General features: G+C 38.5%; 1 protein-coding gene across 6 annotated transcripts in view; it reads left to right on the top strand.

Moving 5' to 3' along the window:
* BIRC6 (baculoviral IAP repeat containing 6) overlaps positions 1-4,933 on the top strand; it is a 173,740-nt gene extending 168,807 nt beyond the window's left edge. For all 6 annotated transcript variants that reach the window (XM_068185299.1, XM_068185301.1, XM_068185298.1 and 3 more), the window contains 2 exons: positions 2,316-2,450; positions 3,564-4,933. In XM_068185299.1, the coding sequence (XP_068041400.1) occupies positions 2,316-2,450; positions 3,564-3,743 (315 nt within the window). In that variant the 3' untranslated portion in view covers positions 3,744-4,933. The remainder of the gene's footprint in view (positions 1-2,315; positions 2,451-3,563) is intronic.
* The last annotated feature ends 19,701 nt before the right edge of the window (positions 4,934-24,634 follow it).

Genomic DNA, 24,634 nt, shown 5'->3' with positions numbered 1-24,634 from the left:
TCTTAAAAGAATTTAGTTCTTAGGGACTTCTCAGTGTCTTTGGTCCAATTCCTTTCCCAAAGCAGGTGAGTTACGTATCACGGGCTTAAACATATACAGCAAAGAGTTCCAAGGAAAAAAGAGCTGAAGAAACACTAAGAGAATCTGTATGAATATTAATACAAAATGTTTGGTCAAACATGAGTCATCTCACAGTATTACCAGTGAATATTTCCAGAAAAACACATTTTGCTCTGAACTACTACAGCTGTTGCCAGTGTTGAAGCATGGAACCATCTGGCAGAATCACCTATGCTTTCAATTGTCTGCATAATAAAATGTTGAAAAAGCCTAATTATTTTAGGATTATGCACATTGCTGGGTGTGGCATCTGAGATGCTAATCTCCCATCCCTTCCTTGATATTGTAAATAACATCCTTTGGCATGCAAAACCTTTTTTTATTAAAATTACTGTGTCTTGTGGAATAAGAAAAGATATTTTTATCCATATGCAGGTAAAAAAGAATGTGCAGTGTATGTAGGGATGTTGAATTAATGAAATAAAACCTGGTGGTCGTTTAGAATTGCCTCTTAAATGTTCTACTCAATAAGTATAAGACCAAGCATGATAAAGATAATATCTGGACACATAATCCAATAACTTCTGCTAGTGGGTCTTTTTCTTCTAGCTGATGTAATGGTTTCATTTTGGCAAAAGTCATTCTTAAATCACAGTAATAATAAATTAATTTAATTCATATGAAAGCAGTGTGCTCCCTAACAATAATGCTCCACATTTCTTTTCACATGTACAGAAGTGAAAGATATGCAGTCTTACACTATTTGGTAACTGAATCCCAGTTATTGTTGCTACACTTTTCTTTAAGAGTCTCAGTAATCATGTGCTTATTCTGCAGTGCAGCTCTCACACTGCTGGTATGAGAAAGGCAGCTTTGGAACAATGCTAGAGTCCATCCATGGCCCCATCCAAATGGAAATGCATCTCTCGGATTATCTGAGCACTTCTTTGGGAGATTCCCGTTTTTTTCAGACCTCTGGGGTTTTTGTACGGTCATCTTAGAAACCTTAACAGTGATGATCAGTTCAGCAACACAAATGCAAACTCATGCTGAAGACTGAGGTCTAAGAATGTAGATGCTGAGATCTGTTGTCTTCAAAATTCTGAGTCTCTTCTTCAGTATTTTAAATGATGGGTAGGCTAAGGAGATCTAAACTGCCAGTCTTTGGGAGTTTTCCCAAGCTCCACTATATAGGGATTTAAGGAATGTATCCAGAATTGAAGTCAATTACGCTTTCAATATGCAGTTTCTGTTTAGACCGATAGCTATTTTCTCTAACCTCCAGAGGGAAAATTATTTTTTCCATTATATTGCAATATATATACTCTCAGTGCTCAATAAAATGTATTTGGTTTTATTGTTGCCTTCACCATTCAGTTTCAGAAAAGTGTTTAAGACAAAGCCAACACCAAGTAGACTTTCACAACTTTGTATGGGTGTTGCTTGGTTGGATTTTTTAAACTCAAATATGTACTTCAATACCAAAATTACTCTTCAGTCAAATACTGGCTGCCATCCAAACTGGGCAGCTCAACTACCATGGCCTGAGAATTCCAGTGTCTCCAAAACGTGCTGCCTCTGCCTAGAGCAAAGTGGTTGCATCGTCTTGGAAGCAGCTGCTGTGATCCTTCTCTCTGCAGAAGCGCGTAATGTTCCTGTGCTCGTACTGCCAGCAGTGTTTCTGCTCGTCTGTTTTCTGTTCGGGCAGCCCGTGGTCAGTGACGGGGAGAACGTGGTGCTTCTGCATGCTCTGTGCTTCTCTAGCAAAACAGGGCAGGGAAAGAAACAATGAAAGCCTCAGCACTGTCTCTGTGTAGCTCTGCTCCTGTGCGAACTTTGTGCCTGCGTAGTACATCCAGCTTTGAACTGCAGAATGTGAGCAGCACTCTGCTCTCCCTTTTGCTTCTGCTCAGTGTATTTCTGGCACTGGTTTACCCTGCACACAGGTAACACAAGTGACTGCTGAAATAGCAGGCTGCACACATACAGTGGATTCCTACAGATGGAAAGAGATATCCAGACCAACAAACTCCCCAAGACAGCTGAATTCAGAACAGGTTCCTCAGGGCTTTTTCCATGTGGATTTTGGAAATCTCTGAGGACATGAATTCCAGTTTTATCTCCAGCCTGGTTCAATTCTAAATTATCTGATTTTTCCTTTATATTCAGTTAGACACACAGAGGTCTTGCAGATTTGGTATTGTTAAAATATATGGTTCTTCCATCCATGTTACATTGGCAATGTTTTCTTGCAGGTCATCCACAAACACTTCTACTTGAAAAGAGTGGAGATCATGGCTCAGTGTGAGGAGTGGATAGCAGACATACAGCAGTACAGCAGTGACAAACGGGTAGGCAGGACTATGTCCCATCATGCAGCAGCTCTGAAGGTGAGATGTTTATAACAAATCTAAGTTTCCCAGTTGTCAAGACATGCAATGTGTGTGCATTCTACTTTCTCAGTATTTTTACTACTTCCTCTAGCACCTGTCCTGCCTATTTTTTCAATGAATATTTGTATAGGATACAGTGACCCTGAGATGAGTTCAGTTGGTTGGAGCATGGTTGCTGGTATAACACCAAAGTTGTGGGTTTGATCCCCTATGGGCCATTCACTTCAGAGCTGGACTTGATCCTTGTGGGTCCCTTCCAACTCAGAATATTCTGTGATAATAGCTTTTTCTGGTCACTCTGAAGGTGGGTGGGGGTTAATGATAAAGTTGTATTACAACCAATTCCTTGTCAGAAAACAAGCTCTTAGAGAGACAAGCAGTTTAAATAATAATAAATATTATATATATATATATATTTTTATATATCTGTATAAATAAATAAACAGTAAACTGTGGTCAGCTACAATCAGTTTTATCTTGTGTTAACTTGAATTGTTCTAACCATTATAAATATTTTCTGCCCAGGTATTACCATTTGTGTATTTTGTGACCACACAGATAACAGGGCTATATTGTTTTTAATATTTGAGGGTTTATTTCCCCTGAGGTGCAAACCCCAAATTTAGAAAGGCTTCTTTTTTCTATTGCCAGACTTCCACTCTTTCAGTGTGACTGGTCTTCAAAATGAAGTTACTGTGATCAGTATACAAATCTCTGCGAATCTGTCTCTGTGACAGGTCTCATCATGAATTCTTTATAAATTTGATTTGACTGTATGACCTACCAAGTCCAAGCCGGTTTCTGCTGTGACCCCCAAACACAGATATGACTGAACTGCAAGACCAATAGAGTAGCATTTATAGTGATGCACTTGTTGGCTGCAGTTCTGTTGACCGCCTTTAATTTGTCCCTAGCAGCTCTTGCTAATTATTCTGTCACTAAAACGAAAGTACCAGTCCTTAATTATAGGGGAGAAGTTGATCCAGACATTGAAATAGTACATTTAAACCTTTTCTACCTACTCCTCTTTTTGCCTTATAGTGTCTAACCTTGTGAAAAGTATTGTTTTAACTGTGGCCTTCCATGCTGACTTTTTTTTTGTATATCCAGCGTCACACAGCTCAGCTGCGGGAAGAACTTCTAAAACTTCCCTGTCCTGAAGGATTGGATCCAGACACTGATGAGTCCCCAGAAAAATGCAGTGCCACAACAAGCTCAGAAGAGACCATGTTGCACGACCAGGTTAAACCCAGCAGCAGTAAAGACGTCCCCACTGATTTCAAGTCATGAGTTGCATTGACATGGACTTTGTAGACACAACGGCTTTGAAGCACAAGCCAAATATGTCAATATTTGTATGTAAGAAGTTAATTATGTAATAGGTAATGAAATTGAAACTATACTATGCCCTTAAGGATATACAGTTTAATTAAAAATGATCTTTTATTTACCTGTACAAGAGTGTAAACTTTTTTGTGCTTTTATTTTTCAATTGTGAGAACCACTGATTGGTATGTTTAAAAAGTTATGTATACAAAAAAATGGATAAATCACTGATATATAAGGGAAACTACCTTAGGAAAGAATGTTTACTGAATGTTTATTATTTTTTTTTTACTTGTAGAGTGAGGGCGGTTGTAACAAAGAATATATATTGGTCATTCTTACAACTACTATTTAAAGTCAGAAAATTTTCACTGAATTTGATAGATTTTGCGTTTGGCCATATATTCATGCTCATATTTGATTCTAAAGAAAACCTCCTGTATACTTCAATAAACGTTAAATGGACATGATCCCTCTTTTATGATTTACTGGTACATTTTTTAAATAAACTGCCATAAAATATGTTCTAGCTGAAGACTTGCACTTGTATGACTGAATTCATTACAGTCAACATACTTAATTTTATGCTTACTAAATCTAAAATGCAGATGAAATAAATGCACATGATTTTACCTCATGCCAAATTTGGACTTCTGAATTAGTTGGGTTTTTTTGGCTATTTTATGCAAAATAACAGTATTCTAAATTTCTTAAGGGCTATTCTGGAACAAAGTCTTTACTGTATTGAAATGTCTGATTTTTACATACTCAGCTTACTCTTACTGACATGCCACACAGGACTCTGATGTTCTGTAGTTCCTACTGTGTAGACTTATTTCCAGTTTTATACTTGCAGCCACAGATCCCTAACTAAAAGGGTAAGTTTACTTGATTTAATAATCAAGTCTCACTTTTAACATAACATGCATTGCTATCATTGTTACTAATTTTTGAGCAGTCCTTGAAGGACTAAAAAGTTAATACTGGTATTAGCTCAGACTAATGAACTGTTGTATGATAAATACTATAAATCAGGCAAAACCAAAAGATTTTTGTTTTCTGTTTGTTCTTTGTTTATAAGTATCACGCTGGAATTTTTTCACTTTTTGTTTTACAATGTATTATTTCTAATCATTAAAAATGGCACCGACTGAGGTTGTGTTCTTATGCTGATGGTTGACAGTTAGTTCTGATAGTCCTGACTGAAGAGCAGTTTTTGTGTTCTACTGATGTGGATGTGCTGTGTTAATCCAAGGCCTGTTCTGATTGTACATACCTCTCAAAATACCAGCTTGGCTACATCTGTGGAACTTCAGGGGTCCTTAGTCAAAGAGCAAAGCAAGCAGCCCTGTGCCAGAACTGCTGGTAAATACATGAAACAAAGAGCTTATGCCACATAGTCCAAGTGTTAGAACTTCATCAGTGTTAAAACAGCCCTGCATTTTTCCAGATAGGTATTTACTTACATTCTATTACTGTACAAAAGGACTGTGATACTCCTGTAAAGGCTCCAAAAGCAAAATTACCCACTGACTTCCAATTATATTTGTTAGGAGTTTCCATTAGAGCTCTTCATTTACTGCTTCAGCTGCCTGTCCACATGAGCAGAGTCTTTTCATAAAATCTTGGTACTTGTACCAAAACCAATATATTGAACCCAAAGATTCTCTTTAAACGGGAAGACTTTTTTCTTTGCCATTAAAACACAAGACTGAAACAAAAAGTACCCATCTTGCATTGATTTGACATGAAGAAGGTGGTTAACATGATTGTACCTTTATCTCTGGTGTGTATTTACGGTTTCATAGCAATGCTAATGTGAAGTCACTGCTGCTTAATTAAGCAGATGTAAACAGCTGCATGGGATATTAAACTCTAATTTGCATCTACATACTAATTATCCTTTTTTTGCTCTAACATGAGCTAGAATGATATTGTACCAAATTAATGCAAAGATTCAATCGTTAATAAATTACAACTGTGTTACAGCCTAGTAAGTAAATTGTGAACTTGGCAACAAATACAAAATACACACTTTTAGTTTTTTAAATACACAAGGTAACTATGCTACTTGGCAGTAACATCACAGTAAATCCTATGAGGTGGAAGACTCATCTCTTACCATTTCATCGAAGTACCAATAGATCACAGTTCCTAACCATCCATTCAGGTCCTGTGTTTTTTGATTTTGTAGAATATGTTTTAAAATACAACAGAAATTATTTTCAAAAGTGCAAAGGGCTGCAAGCTGCTAGTTAGATCATTATGAAATTTTACTCCATGGGTTTTTGGTGCTGCCTTTGGCCCAGGATTGACTGCTGACACTACAGTTCTGTAGCATAGTGTGGCATGTTACCAGCCTTTGGAATTGCTGTAGCCACTCTGCCAGAGGAAGAGTAAAGCACCACAGAGTTAGGCAGGAGTGTTTTGTGGTGCTTCACAGAGAACAATGCCAAGCTTTTCTGACTGGTGCAACCACAGTGTCTACAGAAGAGGAAACAGCTGGGCAATCCATGAGACATTGTGCTACATGAGAGCAAAGCCCTTGTTGCACTGACTGCTGCACACAAATGATTGTTCTGATCTGCAGCTGTAGCCACAGCACTCTCCATATACAGACAGTAATGATGGTACCTCTGCAGGATTTGATGGTTTCCTCTGGAATTTCCTCTGGGTAAAAGATGTGCATAAATGTATGGATTAATGCTCTTCTGTAATTCTGCCACTCCTATACAGGAAGAAACAAATATGACAATCTAGAAAAAAAGAAAAAATAACAAAACAAAATTTGAAACATAAAAGCTGTAAACAACTTCCAAGTTTCACTCCAGTAATTACATGTTAAATGTTTAGGTAAAACCAGAATAAAATATGTGTGACTATAGATCGACTGGATCTGCAGTGACCTGTGTGGCATTGTTGGTTGGGTGCCGCTGTTGGGCTTTGAAAATGTTTTCCTCCTTAAATCTTTCCCATAAGCTCAAGGTAGATACTGTGCACCTCTGCCAGCCAGGTGAGGAGACTCTTCTGCAGCCACAGGTAAAATCCTGCTGCTACAGGTAAGGCACTGGGCTGCTGATCACTTCCATGGAGCTTCAGTGGGAGTGTGCCAGTGCTGTGCTTGGATGTTCTATTTAGCAGCAGTGGACCATCTATTCATTGCTTTAAAAAAAAATTTAAAAAGAGAAAGCTCCCATACAATACAGGAAATGTACTGTACTACTATGACGGTTCTATCAAATAGGGCATTCAGTTTCTAGCAGGATCACATTGTTAAGAAAACATGACTTCAAAATGGTATTTTTTTCCAGCTATGTCATCTATTACATTTCTTCCCCAAAATGTTTTTGGTGGCACTTTAAGAAATGTTCTGTTTTACGTCCTGAGGAAAAAAAACTTGATAAGCAAACAGCCATATTATTAATTTGTCTTGTAAACCCATAAATACCTGAACACAAACCCAGCTGACCTACATTTAAGCCAGGACTATACTTTGTTATTCTGATCCATGTGAAGGAGAATTATTTAGGCTTAGATTTTCAGCTGGAGTTTCTAAGGCAGGCCTTCTCCATTTTATAACTCCATGCTACCTTTGTATTAGTGTGATTTACAGGTGTTTCCTTTTTTATTTCTTCAGGAGTCAGTCACAACCAAGTGGACTCATCTTCTTGGACTGTCAGCTCACTCTGTAGAAAACAGAAAAGCATTTTACAAAAGGCAGGAGAGAGATTTTCATTTTTTCTTGTCATAAGGAACAAGTACAAGGTACAGAAGGTATTTCAGATCTATTTCTCAGTTTTTTTTACTAACACATACATATCTATCCACGTATAAATGCATCTGGTCTGGCAGTCTTGAAAATGTTTCCTGAGCTGTATTTTTCCTCTCCTTCTCCATAGACAGTGACAGCTTTAGTAGGAGCATAGAGCATTTATATCACAACAATGAGCATTCTGAAATACACTGAGCTGAGTGGGGGTGAAAGCTCCACAATTACTAAAATGAATCACAGCTAAAACATTTTGATTCTCCAGAGATTGGTTGTTGACATTGTTTTATTCTCCTAAACCATGAATGCAGAAAATACATTATCTACCCATTGAATTACTATAGCAGAGCTCCCAAATAATCTCACCACTGCCTCTGTTTAATAAAGGCTCTGAAAACAAATCCCAAACCACATTTCTCTGTCTTGATTGAGAGAGTTCTTCATCTCTGCAGGCTGAAGTCTCTTCTCTGGTCTTCTTGCCACAGAGCCCGTTTTGGCTCTCAGAAAATAACCTGGTCCACTTAGTTCTCCAGGTGTATTAATGCTACTTACCCTTTGCATTAAGAGTGCCAGTATGGAAAATGAAAACAAACTGAAAATCTCATGATAAAAAAATTCAGTTTGCCATCTGTAAAGATTCTGTGTTGCTCCATTAATGATTTTCTTATTTACCAGGAGAGCAATGGGAAAAGCAAAACTTGGGGGGGTTTCCATCTTTTCTGTTTTCATTAAGATATTTAAACAAGCAGAAACAGAATACCAACAGAAAATTGTTGAGGTGTGGTTTTTTTGCTTTGAATTTGTGTTTGCCCACTATTCTCCTCCCTAATCTCCTCCCCTCCTGAGTTGCCAATCTCCCCAAGCCCTTCCCTAACTTCCTCCCTCCCAAGTTGCCAATCCTCTCTATCCCTACCCCTTTTTCCAGAGTGTTCCTTGTCTATCTTGTAGTATTCGATACCCCATTTGTTACTTTGTATTATTCCCCTTCCCTGCTCTCCCTGATAGGTTTATAGAATGTTAGTCCTGCCCTAGACTCTTCCCCTGCCATGCCCTCATTGGTTGATTGCCCTATACCACTCCCCCTATAAAAACCTCTGCAGACCCCCCCCCAAGCCTTGTCTTGGGGTCCCAGGTCTTGGACCTAATAAATCCATCCAGTTCTACCCCAAGACCCCTAGACCCATGTCGTTGTTATCTGTTCCTGCACCGGACCAAGCGACAACTGGGAATAGCAGAGCTCATGAGGGGAAGGTCGTGCCCCTGCTGTCGCTGCCCAGCACGATACAACAGGGCACTGCGACAGAAAATGTCTTACAATCTACTCCTAAGCAATGGCTTGGATGTCAAGATCCCTGTGCACAGTGGCTGGGAATGGTTTGCAGGATGAGTCCCTGCCTCCATCCTGGCTATAGCTACCGTTCAGGCTGTCCTGAAAACCTTGCCGCTGCTTGCTGGCAACGTAGTGGGGCAGTGATTCAAGAGGGAATGGAGGTGACATGGCACATCAAAACCTAGCAGCCAGCAGCAGGATTGCTGGAAAGGAAATGCAGTGCTTGCCAACAGGACCCATCTTCTCAGCTACCAAATAGTCACACTGCAAATCTCAACTGTATTTTGAGACAGTGTCAACCAGAGAAATTTGATGTGATAGATAAAATTCACAGGGGCTGGCCTCCAGCAAAGCAGCAGTCACAAGAGAAATCATGCAACCATCTGGCTGGCTGAATTTTGACATAGCATGTGGGATTCTGGAAAAGTCCCAGAGCGTTAGAGAAACATCAGACTAGGGGAAAAAATCAGATTCAGTTCTACACATCTCCCAGTTTCCTCATGGTCACTAAAGGCAAGAGTGTGCAGGCTTGTCACACAGACACTGAAACACTGCTCCAGTACAGGTCCCTGTGAGACTTCAGCATCAGCAACATGAAGAGTCTAAGAGACACCACCTGATCCATCTGACAGAACAGGGAAAACAAGGTGTAAATTGCATCCAACTATTGATTTAGCCCTATACAAATTTCACTCTAGTTAAAGAAACCAAAACAAACAACACTACAAACATACACTATGTACATGCAGACTCAAACAATTGCTGTTGATGAGAGCAAATGGTGACTGAAGCAAAGGTAAGCCAAAGAACAAAATATCCTTTTGTATCTGCACTGCCTACTAATATGTTAAACCTTCTTTCACTTATTTCTAGCTCTCTCTCCAAGGAAATTCATGTTAGAAAACAAATAGCCAGATGAACAAACAGTAACTTGTATTGGAGGAAAAGCCAAGCCATTTGAACAAAGAATGGGAGAACAACAGTACATGGCTCCTTATAAACAACTCTGTAAGTCAGGAAAGACAGTTCGGTCTTAAAGAGCTCTCAAGAGCCTGTACTGGTAGCAGAAGTCAATGAGGGACACTGCTGAAATTTCTAGATCGCATATAGAGAACTGCAGTAGAATGCTAAATTCAATGCATGCCTAATGGAAGACTTAGATTAATCCTCTGAATAAAAATAACACGGTTAAAATGCTTGTTGTGATACTGCTGTCTTCCTGAAAATGTTAGTATGACTTGTGTATTTTAATTACTACTTTAAATACATTTTTGCTTTACTTGCAAATGCCTTCTCACGCACAGAATCCAACAGCAAGTTATTTTCCATTGCCAGGTGTGCCTTCAAAGACAGTTGTCCAATGTCACTAAGGACAAGGCATGACTGTAAATTCATCCAGTTTTCAGTTTCCCCCGATACTTCATTTTACACATTTCCACACACTGAAAGGCACCAAGACTCCACTGAGGCAGCAGAACAGTGCTCGGTGCCCTGCATCCATCACAGCCTGGGATTAAATGTCCAGGAGCGACATATAGTTGATCTGTCATACAAAAATTATTCATTCTCAAATATTATATCTTGTGAATGATACAAAGTCTCCATGCAGATTAAATTGCCAGTGTTCACCTCAACCTTTGCCTTCTTTTTAGCAGAGTGATTTTGTTCCATAAGGCCCTGGGGAAAAAAATGCCACTGTTAACTTTTTTCCTGAATTTAAGGTTTTCCACAGTTGAACTTTTACCTTAATGGCCTTTGGGTTTTAGTTCGGTTAACATGTGTAAAGAAAATATTTCAGAGTTCTTAATCAGCATCTTCTCATCTTTGTTTAGGCATCGGTGTATCATTTGTTATTTATGTGATATCTAAGGAAAAATGTAGCTCTGTATGAAGCTAAAGGAAATGTTTCAAATGTCATTTTAAGGCTTGTATCATAAAATATTATTTGCTCCATGCTTTCCTGTTAAAATACTTTTTCACCATTTATATGACCATTCTGTATTCTAAGTTGTCTGCTCAAAGTCATCCTTGTTACAGAATCATAGGAATGGTGAGCAGGAGGGACAGCTGGAGGCGATCATCCTTTAGCCTGCTCTTTCCCAAACTAAACATGTGCCTTCCATGAGGACTTTGACTCCTCATGGAATATGTGATCCAAGTCCTCTGCCATCACGATAGTTTAGACTCCATGCTTCAAGCTGATTTCTTTCTCCCTTTTGTCTCTATTTCTGTAATGATGTTACCATGGACACCCCAGCATTTATAGCTTACTTCAGTTACAAGACATAATTTTTACGTTTTAATTTACTCAAAACCAAAACTATTTTACAGTAACTGAAGAAAATAAAAAGGAAGAAAATTGAGCATAAGTCATGTTTCACTTTAAAAAGGCTGGCCATTTCCAGGTTCTGCCATACTTGCAGTAAAACCATTTATCATCATAAACTCATTTTGTCTAAAAGCAGAGGTAATACATTTTTCCATGTAAATCACTTCATTGCCATGACAGAATGATGTCAGAGAATCAAAATAGGTGATACAATAAATTTTCCTTTTGGAGCATTTTTTAGAACTAAAAGTTATGGGGGCAGGGGGAGGGGAGAGAGGGGACAAGATTGATGTCAGCTGCTAAAGAGTAAAATTTTATTTTAATTTTCATTAAATAGACCTAAGTACTGTATTGACACATTCTCACTTTTACAGACTAAGAAAATATACACACAGCTTAAAAATGGTGCAGTGAGAACCCAAAACCTTTATAGAATAAAAATCAAGCTCCAGTTAATAGTTTGTAAAAGATTATTAAAATAATAATTAATATTGCAGATTTTAATTTCTTCCCTTTATTAAGCACAATTTTTGAAATTCAGGGCTTCGCCATTTGTACAGGCACATACAGTTGAACACGTATGAACTGAAATTAGCTTAGCATCTAATGTGGCTGTGTGCATAAGAATCCTCAAACAAGGAAGCAGTAGTACAGGAGAGAAATAGAATTTTATTCCTCCCCCTCCAAAATCAAGCAACCTTGTCTGAATTACAGCCTATACCTTAACCAAAATGCAACTATTTTCTGAAATCCTGCAGCAGCCTGGCAGAACAAATATATATGTATGGCATCATGGAAAAGGGAAGGACTGGGACCAAACCTAAAAGTCAAAGCTATTACTCCCCATTTCTCTCTGCAAGATTTCAAGTCAAGGTGTGGAAGAAATTGCCGATTTTGGTTTGATTCAAACTTTGTTTTTTTCTATTCAGTCTTTTTTAATCCTTTGGAGAAAACATGAAGAACAAACTGGGGAAACAGCTGAAAATCTGTTTCCCACAGCTTTATTCCCTCCCCCTTGCTGTAGCCATGGTATGTATAACCATAGCCCTGCTAGGTGAGGCAGAGCAGTTCTCTTTCCACACAGCTGAGGTGTGCAACAGCCCACACAGAACAGCTGCAATAAAAAAGCAAGTCCCTTTTAAAAACATCCATTTCCTATACAGATAAAATGGAAGGATGGATAGCACCTCAGCATTTACCCAGCTCTTAAAATGGGTCCCACAGGGCTGAGGCTCTTTCAGCTTCCCAGTCAACAACTTCAAAGCCAGGTTTCTGTACATGAGACTTTTGTATTTTAACTTAGAAATTAGACACCCTGAAGAAACAAATGCCATCATGCAGAATACCTACTTCGGGCAAAAGAGAATTAGCGCTCAAAAGTATGGATTTGTTCATTATTGTTGATGTTCAAATTACAACACCTGACTTCAAAGGAGAAGCAATTTTGTTGGAGCAGTTTATTTCTGTAAAATGTAACATTTCTGTACAATGTTATGCACAATGGTTAACACAAATGTTTTAATTACCCGTTTCATCCTGAAGCACAGCACACAGTCCTGTGACATGGCCTGACTTGACCTGGCAGGTCACTGCTGCATGAATGGGGGTGGTCTCCAGCACTGCAGAGCTGAGCTGCCAGCTGAGCTCTGGTGCTGATCCAACACTGCCATCACTGTGACAGTGTCAGCCTCAACCTCACAAGAAGCTGCCTGAACAAAGAGGCACCTGTCAGGAGCTGCAGCCTCCAAGAGATGCACAGGGTAGTGTGGATGGAAGCAAGGCAGGAGGGCAGGGTGTTGAGACCTCTCATTTTCAGAGGCAGTGACCTGTTTGGCCAGCTCAGCTGCTCTTGCAAGTAAAGCCTCAGCTCTTCTGCCTGGCCAATTTTCAAACTTACCTCATAACCTTCAGTTTCCTTCTCTGTTGTGTAAAAAAAAAAATCTGTATATATTTTAATAGATCCTTAACATAATATGATCTATTACAAAAGGACAGTTTCTTGGTGAATTCAACCTAATTCTTTTATCAGTCATGTTTAGTAATTTTATTAAGCTTGATTAGCTCATCAATTTAAATTTCTCCAGATGGGCTTTGAAATACATTTTTGGAATAGGGCATATAACTAGCATGACCTTGCACCAGGAAAATCTCAGTACACAGTACAGGGAGAAAAAAACCAAAACAGGAAACAAAACAAAACAAAAACCAAACCAAAACAAAAAAACAACCAAACTAAACAAATATCACCAGTAAAGCCTCCTGAATACACAAAGAAAATAAACAAAAATATTTCTTTTTCCATACTTCTGCATACTGTCCAGGAATCCTACTGCCTCCCACATCACACCAACCAACCACCGCACCAACCAACCACAAAAACCAACCACCTCGGGGACAAAAAATCTTATTTTTCCCTTTTCCTTCTGTTTTTACCCTCATAAAGGGAGACTGCATTTCCATAGTTGTACTTGCGTGCTAGCCCACTGATCATGACAGGAAAGCAAAACCAAATTAAATAACTCTGCCCTGTTCTGACAGGTATGACACACCCTCTGTCCTTCTGATGAGCTTCATTAATTTCTCAATTCTGATACAGGGGAAAGGAAATAGATTAAACTGCAGTATCAAGCAGTTAATCTACGGCTGCATAATGGTTTCCTGGCATCTTGGAGGATGCCACCTTAAATGAGAACAACCCTTGGCAGCAGTCAGGATCTGGGTGGTATAATCTATACTAACTCTCAAGAGACTCAAAATAGAATCAGATCCAAAAAAAACTGACTCAATTATGAATTCCTCTCGCTAAAACATTTAAACTGAAGCACTGTATTCTCAAGTGCTGTTTCCCTACATGACTCCCTTTATCAGCTCATAGATTTTTCCTATTCATTTCTCTTTCTCTCGCTTCAAAAACTACTATTAACTTTTCCAAAGTTTGCATTATTCTTTCCCATCTGTATTCTCCCTCCTTATGCAATGCTTGACTTCTGTCTTTCAAAAAAATGTTCTCTTCTGGTAATGTGAGGCCCATCACTCCAGGCTATTTAATTAGTGTTTAGGACTTGACTTATATTTGGATGCCCAATTCTCTTAATGCATACAGTATTTTCTAGATTAACAGTAAAATCTTAATTTTTTTTTCCTAAAACGGCACCCTAAATGTGTTCAATTTTATTATTTTTCACGCTTTTCATCTCTCTGCCCCCTTTAAGAAGAAAATATAAAATGCAATTCAGTAATTGAAACATTGATTCATTTCAGCGATATGTTAATGTCAGATTTAAATGGTAATGACAGCAGTAACATAAAAGAAGAGAAATGCATGCACACATTCTCCATGTTGCATTCAGTGCAGGAACAGACTGTGGATGTCAACTTTGTGTTTACTTCAAAAAACTGAGTAGTAAAACTTGATGTTGATAAAGATAGTATCGGCTTTAAAGTAATACTGAGGCCGTTTATCCTTTAAAGCCATGCTAAAAGCTGACAAATTAAACCTGCCAGCTATGGATATATTAAATTCCCTCTAATTCCCTCCACCTACTACATGCAGAAATAAATTACTTTTTTTTTTTTTTAATCCTTGTATATGTGTCTCTCTAATAATTTCTGCTTGGCACTGCAGAAAGCCAAAGAATAATTTGCAAAACTGTTCTATGCAGCATTTGCTAAAGTAAAATTTATTTTTCTCTGTTTTTGTCATCCCAGTGACTGCACTGCAGAATTGCTCTAACCACTTCCCTTACAGGTGTCAACATGCTGATATCTTATTTGAATTCTGCAAGGGCACCATCTGCCCTAATTTTGAGCTATGAGGCTGAAATGCTCTTCATTCCAAAGAAAACAGGAGGTGTTTTACAGAACATGATGTAAATTTTGTGGGGGTGGAAGGAACGTGGTCTAGGTTTCATTTGCTTGAAAAATTCTATTGCACTTCAAAGAAATAAAGCAGACTTCAAAGAAGTCTTGGTCAACCACTGAACCTCCTGTCCAGACACTTAACCTCTACAAGCACAGCTGCCACAATTTACATGGAGGTTCTTCCTAAACGTGACTCTTGGCACAAAATGCCACCTTTAATAACTATTTTCCTTTTCAGTAACAGTGATATATCAGACCTTTTATATGTCCACTCTCTCCCCTTATTCATTACCTCCTGAACAAGGCACTAATTTTTAATGCACATGTATGGATATTGGTACAGCAATGTTCATTTCCATTGCCTGTTTATCCTTTCTTCCACAAACACATTCATCTGTCTTTCACACTGCATTATGGACAAACTAAAACAAAACCCTTCCAGGCCTGTCTGCAATGCCACTTCTCAGCACTCTTCTTTTCATCCTTTTCCAGGATCTGCCATGACAGCTCCTGCAATGTCCTGATTGTAAATACATGGAGGGTTTGCAGCAATTTCTGTTATTTGTGTAACACTCAGATCTTTCCATTAAAAAGATAAAATCCGACAAGATGCAGCTGTTTACACAGCTGACTTATGAAAATATTGTTTTCTCTGCCTTTTACTACATTAGCACTCCACAGCATCTCCAAGTGTATCTTGTAACAACTCTTCCCATCTTAAACACTGAAAGGGTTCTTGTCAGAACCCCCAGTGCACTGACAGGCCTTGGGTGTTAACAAGCCTGACCAGCCCCACCTGTGGCTTCCACACACACCTGTTCCTATGGGCTCAAGAGCGTTACTTAAACCCAGCCCAGGGCGAGTAGCCTTTGCCTGGGCTGAGCTGCTGTTGGTTTCTGTCTCAGCTGTGGATTCTCTTGAACTGGACCCCTGGGCTGACTTGATCTTGGACCTGGTGAGTTTTTGTAATGACCTTGATTTGAAAGGGCTTTGTGGTCTGTGGGCCCTGACTGTGGGGGACACTGCCCTGCCCTCCCAGCTCTGTCCCCTCCATCTCCTTCCCACCTCACCAGCCTTGAGGAGTAGCCAGAGCTTACTGCTGCCTGCCAGCCCTGTAGCAAGGACTGCTACCCAAATCTTCTGTTGTGATAGAGATTTCTGGTCCCTGTTTGAATGTGGGCCATTAAAAATCACTTCTCAGGCAATGAGTTAGCAAAGCAGTTTGATTGCAGTGCTAAAATCAAACTTTCCCTGGAAGTGACAAACTTTTTATGCTGTGTTTGTACAATGAGTGGAACAGCAGGCTCTAGCAGAGGCACAACCCTAGTATGAGCAAAACAGCAACGCGGTTTTGGAAATGCAAAAAGGAAGGACCTCATTCATATGAGCTTAAAAATTCCTATTGGAATGTTTTCTATTAAAAAATATACCTGTATGTCGCATATATCTACAAACAGAAACAGCAAGTGCTCTGTTATGTGAGCACTATGTTTGTAAGCAAAGCTCAAGCTGGTGGCACTGAACTGCACTGTCAACATCAGAGTAAAAACTGTCACTGCTTTCTTACATGGACTGAATGCAGATGAATCACGTTTAAGATAACTCATTTTTGGTTTTGTTTCATCCTGTGGCTTCATTCAAGATACTCACAGCTTGTAGATTATCCTGTGCTGAACTTGGCAAATTTCTCACATTTGAATCTACTGGCTGCCAGAATTATATATAAAATCAGTGTCCTGCACCACAAGGTAATAATTGTCAGAGATACGTCTTTTGCCTCTTATCTAGTCACTTCAATAATAAGGATGAGGATAATTTGCAAAAGCCATAAGAGAATCCAAAGGCAGATATTCTATCTGAGAAAGCTGTAAAGTTTTCCAAGAGCAGGTATCTGACTACAATAGCATAGGAGCTGTTGGAGCATGTGCTGAAAAAAAACCCCTGCAGACTGCTGCTGCATTGGCTTTAACACTGGCTCTGTTTAAATTTCAATTTTATTTTACTCAGTCTTCTTGAAAAAGTTACAAATTACAGAAGATGTGAATTCACTCTTGCCTAGGGAAACAATGAAGACTCTGGAAGTACTGGGAGGTAATTATTTCTTTGAGCTGATCCTTTCTGTGTGTCTCAGAAAATTCTTCTATCTTGAATTAGATTCCTTGCTCACACATGTATTTCAGTGTGTCTTGCTTTTACTTCTGGTGTATAGATAAACTCATTAGGATGACAAAATGATCAAAAGAGGGATATCTAGGTTTGGGCCTTTTTTTTTTTTAAGGAAAAACATGTCACCTAACTCACATCTTAGTCATACTCTGCAAACAATTTTTCTATGAGTCCTCGAGAGACTGGAGTTTTCCACAGTATGTCTTTTTCCATGGTTATTTTTGGCCATGGTTGCTGCTTTTTGCTGTACAGAGGACAAGGAGGAAAAAGCCTGGCTTGCCCCAAGATCTTGGTGGGCTCTTTTAGAACTTCTCAATGTCACCTAGAATTATTCTTACCATGAACTTTCCTGGGCTTAAATGTGAAGCCAGCTACAAACTGATTTAGCAGTTGTGCAAGTTTTGCTGCTGAAGAGTGGTAACATCTTATGCTTTATAATTTCCTTTAGGGATCTCTTACAGAAAAGCAACAACACAAAACATTTTATACTTGACTTACACTATCACCATAGCTCTGATGCCTGAGAGAAAGTTTTGTAAATAAATGTTCAAAGGAAAATCCTTTAGACATGGTTATTTCTGATTGGCTTTAATCTGCTAAAATTGCTCCAAAAAATAAAATAATAACTTCAGCCATCTGAAGACTAAAGCCTTGTCTTCTTCATTAGCATTTTAAAAATTGTAACTTGTTATGTAGTGAGAAACAGGAATGCCTTTCTTAAAGGAGCTCTGTCCCAGGATTTCACAGCTGTTTCTGGGTCCAAAGGGAGCATTACATGTGAGCAGGAAGTAGCTAGTGCTGCTGCAGCTGGGAACTGCCATGAAGGTGCCCCTGTGGTAGCAGTAAATTTTGATTTCATTGAAATATACAGAATTTAATGGCAACATCCAGCTGTCCTTTGCAAAGACAGGTGTGGTGAGGGTGTTTTATGGGACTATTTCATTTTTTCCTTTTTTTTTTTTTGATGCTACATATCTTACTCATATACCCCTATTAAGTCCTTTTGCTAATCAATGGTGTTTCAGTAAGAATATATATTCTATCCCAAGTGAAATTAAGAAGGTGCCAAAAGAAAATCATTGTCAACTTTGCCATCCAAGGATTTTGGCAAATCTGACTCAGAGAAAAATGTCAAGCCTTTCTCTTTCATCTCTCCCTCTTACATTTTCACTTTAGCTAGTATTTGTTTGTTTGTTTGTTTTTTCTTTCAGAACTGTGCTAGTAACCTGTAGCAAAGCATTCCTCGTGTTAGAAATCTTTGGGCACGTTGGCAGTGATTAAAACCACAACCACTAAGATAGAAGAACTTTACAAAGATCACTGTATACCAGATGATCTTCCTCTTCTTCCCCAGAAAACACCAGCATGAGTTATGGAAACAAATTTTGGTTTAGAACTGAAATGTGGAGATTTTAAGCTGCATGTTTTTATTGATGAAAAGATCTAAATGTAGGCTGGTCATGAAATAAAGTCATACCACTAACTGAGATACAGGACAAAAGTGAATTATGACAGCGGCTTGCATTGCCACTGGTAGCAGAGTTTAGTGGAGCTGTAACACGGGTGCCATGACACAGGAAAAAAGTGATAGGTCTGAGGGCAAAAAACCCTATGTTATGCAAAGAGAATTTAAGAGACAGGAAAGATTTACTGGGAGAAGTCAACAGTTTCCAAATGGGTGGTGCTGTAAGCAGTAATGTTAAGGATCATGGTGCCATAACTAAATCAGGAGTTTTGTGTATAGAAGGGCTCGTGAGCATGGCCTCCAACTGATTTGTGCCTCAGCTGACTGCAGGCTATAACCAAAGCTTTTTCTGCTCTCAATGTTTTTCTGCTCTTAATGGCCTTTAATGTTCCCCTCTCCCACCCCTTACCCTCCTCAGGTTGAGCTCTTTTTTTACATAAAAATACAAAAGTTTTCATGCAGGATCCAAACTGTGACTGTTATCTTTCTCTTCCCCTTATCTATCCAGCTTTTCCACAAACCTAGAGACAACTTAATCTTAGAGACAAGTTATGTCTCTGTTAAGTTTGGCTGAATGATGCCAGTGCCTTCTGAGTGTCTTAACTGAGGGCAGTCAGCAAGCTAAGACTGCATACACTGGTTTTCCCTAGGAAATCAGGCTAATAAGGACAGTACTAAAGGGGCTGGAGAACTTTTTTGCCCCCTTACGTAAAGCGTTCTCTTTATTTTCAGTCACGTGGAGGACTAAGATGCTGGCATTATCTCATTATTAGGGTTGGTTAATATATTTTTGTGTCACCATCATCCCATAGAGTTTGAAGTCTACTGTCCATTTATTTGGGCAGTGAGTGTGAACATTCTTAGTCCAAGCTGCTGGCAGGCCTTTTTCCTGGAGGCTAAATGGCATCTTTCCAAATTGCATGCTGGCAGAGATTTTGGCTGTGCCTATACCTGTGGGATTTACTTCTTTTTGTATTTCTAAGTCATTAAGCAACAATAAAATCTTTATGGTATCTATGTATTGAGTTTTATAACCACTGATCAAGCAGTATGATGGTAAGATTAGTTTGTAATGTCTTTTAAAATTTGCTACGCAGGGTGTGTAGTTTGAGCCCAGTCACTACCATAAATGCTATCAGACAATAGAGTACCTATTATAGATGTTTTGAAGCTTCTCTTAGAAAGGTTGGAATAATGCAATAATATCTAAGACCAACTGAAATATCTCTGTACCAAGGTACCAAAGTTTTGATTTATAGCAACTGCATATCAAATTCAAGAAATAATGCTAGGGAACACAGGTGACAAAGGATTACATTGTCAATTCCGAGCTCAAAAGTCAGCTACTAAAACAAGCTTCTCATCTGCCTCTCCCTAGTGTCACTTGTGTAAGTCTGAAGCAGTTAAAAGATTCTGCATTTGGAATTTGTCTAAAGTTATTTAAAATGTTTTAAAAACAACTATTTGCATTAACTACTTTACATATCTAAATCAGGTATGTGCTACATAATAAACATGAAGCTTTCCTGTACTTAGGCCTATGCACTTCAGTGCAGAGACAGAACACAGAATTTGGAATCTCTGAATGCTCAGCCATTAAACAGGGGACACATTCAAAACATCTTCATTTGTCAACCTGACAGCAGATGGAAGATTTCTGCATGTAAAATATAGGAGCATCTGGCTATCAAGGATATTTAAGACCTTACCTACTGATCTTTCATCTGTTTAAATTAATTCAAGATGTTAAGATGCCAAAAAATGATGATTGAAGATCCCACGTGTATAAAGCTCAAATCCCAATAAGCAGTAAAGAGAAGATAATACAAATACTACAAAACAAAACCAGCATCAAAGCTCCCAAATAAGTGATTAAAAACCTGGAGACACCAAAAACCTGACTGCTGGAAATTGAGGACCGTATGGCTTATTAACTGAGAGAGACACACATGCACATGGAAAATACATTTTGTTATTTTGTCAAGAAGGACTTTAAGGAAAAAAAAAATCATTACAAGGGAAGGTAAGGAACTAGAAGGGGAAAAACACAATACCAAAAAAGAGTCAACATTGCTTACAAATATAGGCTGGTGTAACCTCTCTAACAAGGACTAATAGGCTCTGCAAAACTCAGGTTTCACATATGAAATACCTGAAGCAGGTTCCTTTAAGTTCAGAAATTTAACAAGTAATTCATTTAAGTAAGAAATGTTCAAGACTAGATTGGATGGGGCCCTGAGCAACCTGGTCTGGTGGAAAGTGTCCCTGCCTGTAGACATGGTGCTGCAACTCAATTATCTTAAAGGTCCCTTTCAACCCAAACAATTCTAAGTTAGAAAGTGGAGGGCTGCACAATGTAACAAACATGTGGTGCCACACTAACTAGGTGACTTGGGGATGAAAGCCTTATCTTACCTTTATTTATTTTTAAGAGAGTGGGATAAAAGTCAAGTCCTGAACACCACCCCCATTCTTCCAGAAGCCAGACTAAGTTAAGTCCTGACTTGTAACACGCTGTGATGCTATGGGAATTTGCCTCCATACCAGCCAGTCTCAATGTCAACTCTGCAAACTAAATTCAACTATTAAAAAGTATTCTTATCTACAGAAAAGAAGGAAAGGAATGCACAATGGCTGCTTACATTGTTAAGTTTATAGAAAAGGAATAAAGCATTATTTCAGTAGATGAAATGCCATTAAAACTGCATAATTAGAAAAAAAACACACCAAGAAAGAGTGCCAACTGTTTCCAATCAAAGCTGTCATTCTGGATCATCTTTTTAAGGTCATGCAGTGTCATTCCCACAATGAGACTTATTACTCATTTTAGGGCTCTGCCTAGGTGCAGAGTGGGGACTGAGGTAAAAAGCTGAAACAGCTTGAGGAGAAAAGGTTCATTTTTGTTGGTTTTTTTTTTTTTTTGAGGAGCCTTTGACTAAGGCTCAATAATTGAGCCTTAGTCAATTGAATAATTGAATAATTATTCTAATTTGAATAATTATTCTAAATTGAATAATTTTGAATAATTTTTCTAAAATCATTAAAAACTCTTACAGTATGATTGAGCAGCACTGCAAATGGGACACATAATTTTAAATCTATTTATCAGATCACAACCATCTATGACAGATCTTGTCCCCCTTTTCCTGACTACAACTTCAGTGGAGCAGACCAGGAAAGGTCTGTACCAATGAAAGTTAAGCCAGCATATTCTGTGCAACATGTATTTTGTCATCATCAAATGTGAATGCAGCCATCTCATATTGTAGGGAGTCATGGCTCAGAGAAAAACTTCAGTGGAGATAAAATCACACAGAAAAACCTTAATCCAGAGATCATTAAGGCAAAGCTTGCAGCATCAGAAGACCACGAAAATACATGAAAAGTGTGTGCTGAACATTGTGTGTCTTTTTTACAGCAACTTTTTACAAAGGGGAAGAGTATCACTAACTCCCCTAAAACTTCCCTTTTTTGACTTTTTTTTTTTTTTTTTTACAGGCTACTTCATAAAGAAAATAGCAAAATTTGAGAAGGAAAACAGAGGGAACCTGAGAATTGCTGATTAACAGGAAAGAAATAAGCTAAGGAATTTAAAAGAACCTTCTGGTTCCTTGATGCTTTATCCATTGTCAGAAAAACACCAAACCAAAACAAACAGACCTGTTCCTAAAGGTCAATAAATCTAAATTTATTTCTTTCTGAGCACAGATCCTGTGATCACACATTAGCTTAAAATGTCCTCAATGAATTTATCATACTTGGTTCCAGCAATTTAAAAAATTGATCATTAAAAGGTAATGCATAAGTGAAAAATGTTTTGTCACTTCAGCAGAGCTCTTGGTGGAAGAAAAAATATATAAGTTCTCAAAAGGATTATGTGACAATAAAGGAAAAACTAAACTGTTTTACAAAGTTTATCTGCATTGAAGGTTAAAGTGGCATGTGACCATCCAGCATAGGAATGATGAATCTGTAGGTCAGTCTTAGAATTTCTGCCAACTCCAAAGGAAATTTTGAATAAAAAAACCTAAGCTTCAATTTTCTGGGCAAGAAAAGTCAAGACATGGCTTCACTGAGTTAAAATTAAAATAGGTCTGGACAAGAAGATCTAAGATCACTATCAAGACACAGGTAGCAGCAGAGACACAAAATCTATTCCTCAGAAGTTCTAAGAAAGGATATTTTTATTTGGGTGGGCACTTGATTATGCCTCTTTCTTTGGCCTGATCTCTCCTCAACTTGTGAGGGCTTATCAATTTTCAGAAGCAAATCCTATAGGACTTTTGCCAGATGTTAAGTCATATGCTCTTAGTCCAAGTGTGCTGACAAGAATTTGGCAGTAATACTAACATTCACCTGGAAAGTCTTTATGAAAAATGCAGTGAGCAACAATTCTAGCGACTTTGTGGAAGGACAGATCACCTGCTATATCACTAAGGTTATAGAGGATGATAAGTAAGGTGGGGGGGGAGGGGGGTGAGATCATCACAATTTTTGGAAAAAGGATGTATTGAGTTCTCTGCCCTCAGCATAAATTTGGAGATCTGCCCTGAAAACGCAATGCCTCATCTACATCCAGAGAGATTAGAAGAACATACAGTCAGTGAAGGATCTCCTTTATGCGTGCCACTGCTGGGTCACTTAATCTAGGACTGATTTATGGTGGCAAAACCCACAGAATAAGTTCTATTTTAGCCCAGTCTGGATAGTTCTGAGCAGAGTGGAACTGAATACAAAGAATTTGTAGCACTGGCTGATCATCTTATTTTACAAAGGTCTTTCTTTTGGTGGCTGCACACAAGATTGTTTTATAAGGATTAGCATCTTTATTCTAAAGGGTTTAGATGTTACATCTATAAAGCAGCACAAATCAGCAGTCTGCTTGTGTTATCCTCTTGTGTGTTGGTATTGGAAGGAATTCAGTTACAGCAAAGTCCCTAGAAACTGGAGGTAGGGTTTTATATTCCTTTTCCATTTGGAGGAGTGAATACCTGCTTCTAATAGAGTAATAAATGACTTACTGCACCTGCAAAACAGTGCCTGTCTTCTTGAAGAAGGGAAGCTCCACTGTAGATGTCTCTTAGGACAGAAACTTCATTGGGAAGAGGAAAACAAAAATGTGCCAACTGAAATTGCTACAAGGGAGAGACAGCAGCTCTTTCCCAGCAGGGATGTTAGTACGCAACAAGAATGAGTCATTGTGATGCAGTTTTGTGATTCAGACAATTCAAAGCCACTCTGGGATGTCAGACCACCAACATATTTTTGCTGTGTGTGAATCCATACAAAGATAAAAAGTATTCTCCAGCTCTTGATAGAGTCCTACATCCCTAACAACTTTCTCATAAGATTTTTAAATACTCTTTTCTAAATTTGTTACTGCAAATCTGGATTTAGACAAATTTGCTCCTTAGCAAAATATCCCTATTTGTTTCAGATCATTCTTTATCAGGAAACCTAGAGGCACTACATAGTGAAAAAGAGCCTTAGACAATTCAGACAAATATCCTAAAATTACGAGTAGATAAGGACCAAAACCCAGAACTGTTTTGTTGTTAGTAATTTTTTTTTATTCCTAAAACTAAACAAGAAGAGCTCTTCCTCTGAGATACAACGCAAGTCTAAAGCAACTGCTTTTCTTTCAGGTGAACAGGTTGAGAACAGTATGAATGTTTTTCTTACCCTCCTGTTCAAAGTATGATCACAACATCCTGCAGCTTATTTCATGGCAGAACAAAACCTGTAAACATGGGCTAATCCCTTACTATTTCCTAATCTATTTTCACTAATAATTGCTGCAGTCAGTCTTTGAACAGAATGGATGTATAAATAGATCAGCAGAGTTCAGGCAATCAGTAGGTATAAAAAGTCCTTTCTCATCATAAGCATTTCTATTCATAACTCTACCAGATTGTTCCTAAACGTACAACATCAG

The sequence above is a fragment of the Anomalospiza imberbis genome, chromosome 3, assembly GCF_031753505.1.
Source record: "Anomalospiza imberbis isolate Cuckoo-Finch-1a 21T00152 chromosome 3, ASM3175350v1, whole genome shotgun sequence".
Taxonomy (NCBI): domain Eukaryota; kingdom Metazoa; phylum Chordata; class Aves; order Passeriformes; family Viduidae; genus Anomalospiza; species Anomalospiza imberbis.
The sequence above is the reverse complement of the archived record's forward strand: the minus strand, read 5'-3'. Positions and strand labels throughout refer to the sequence as shown.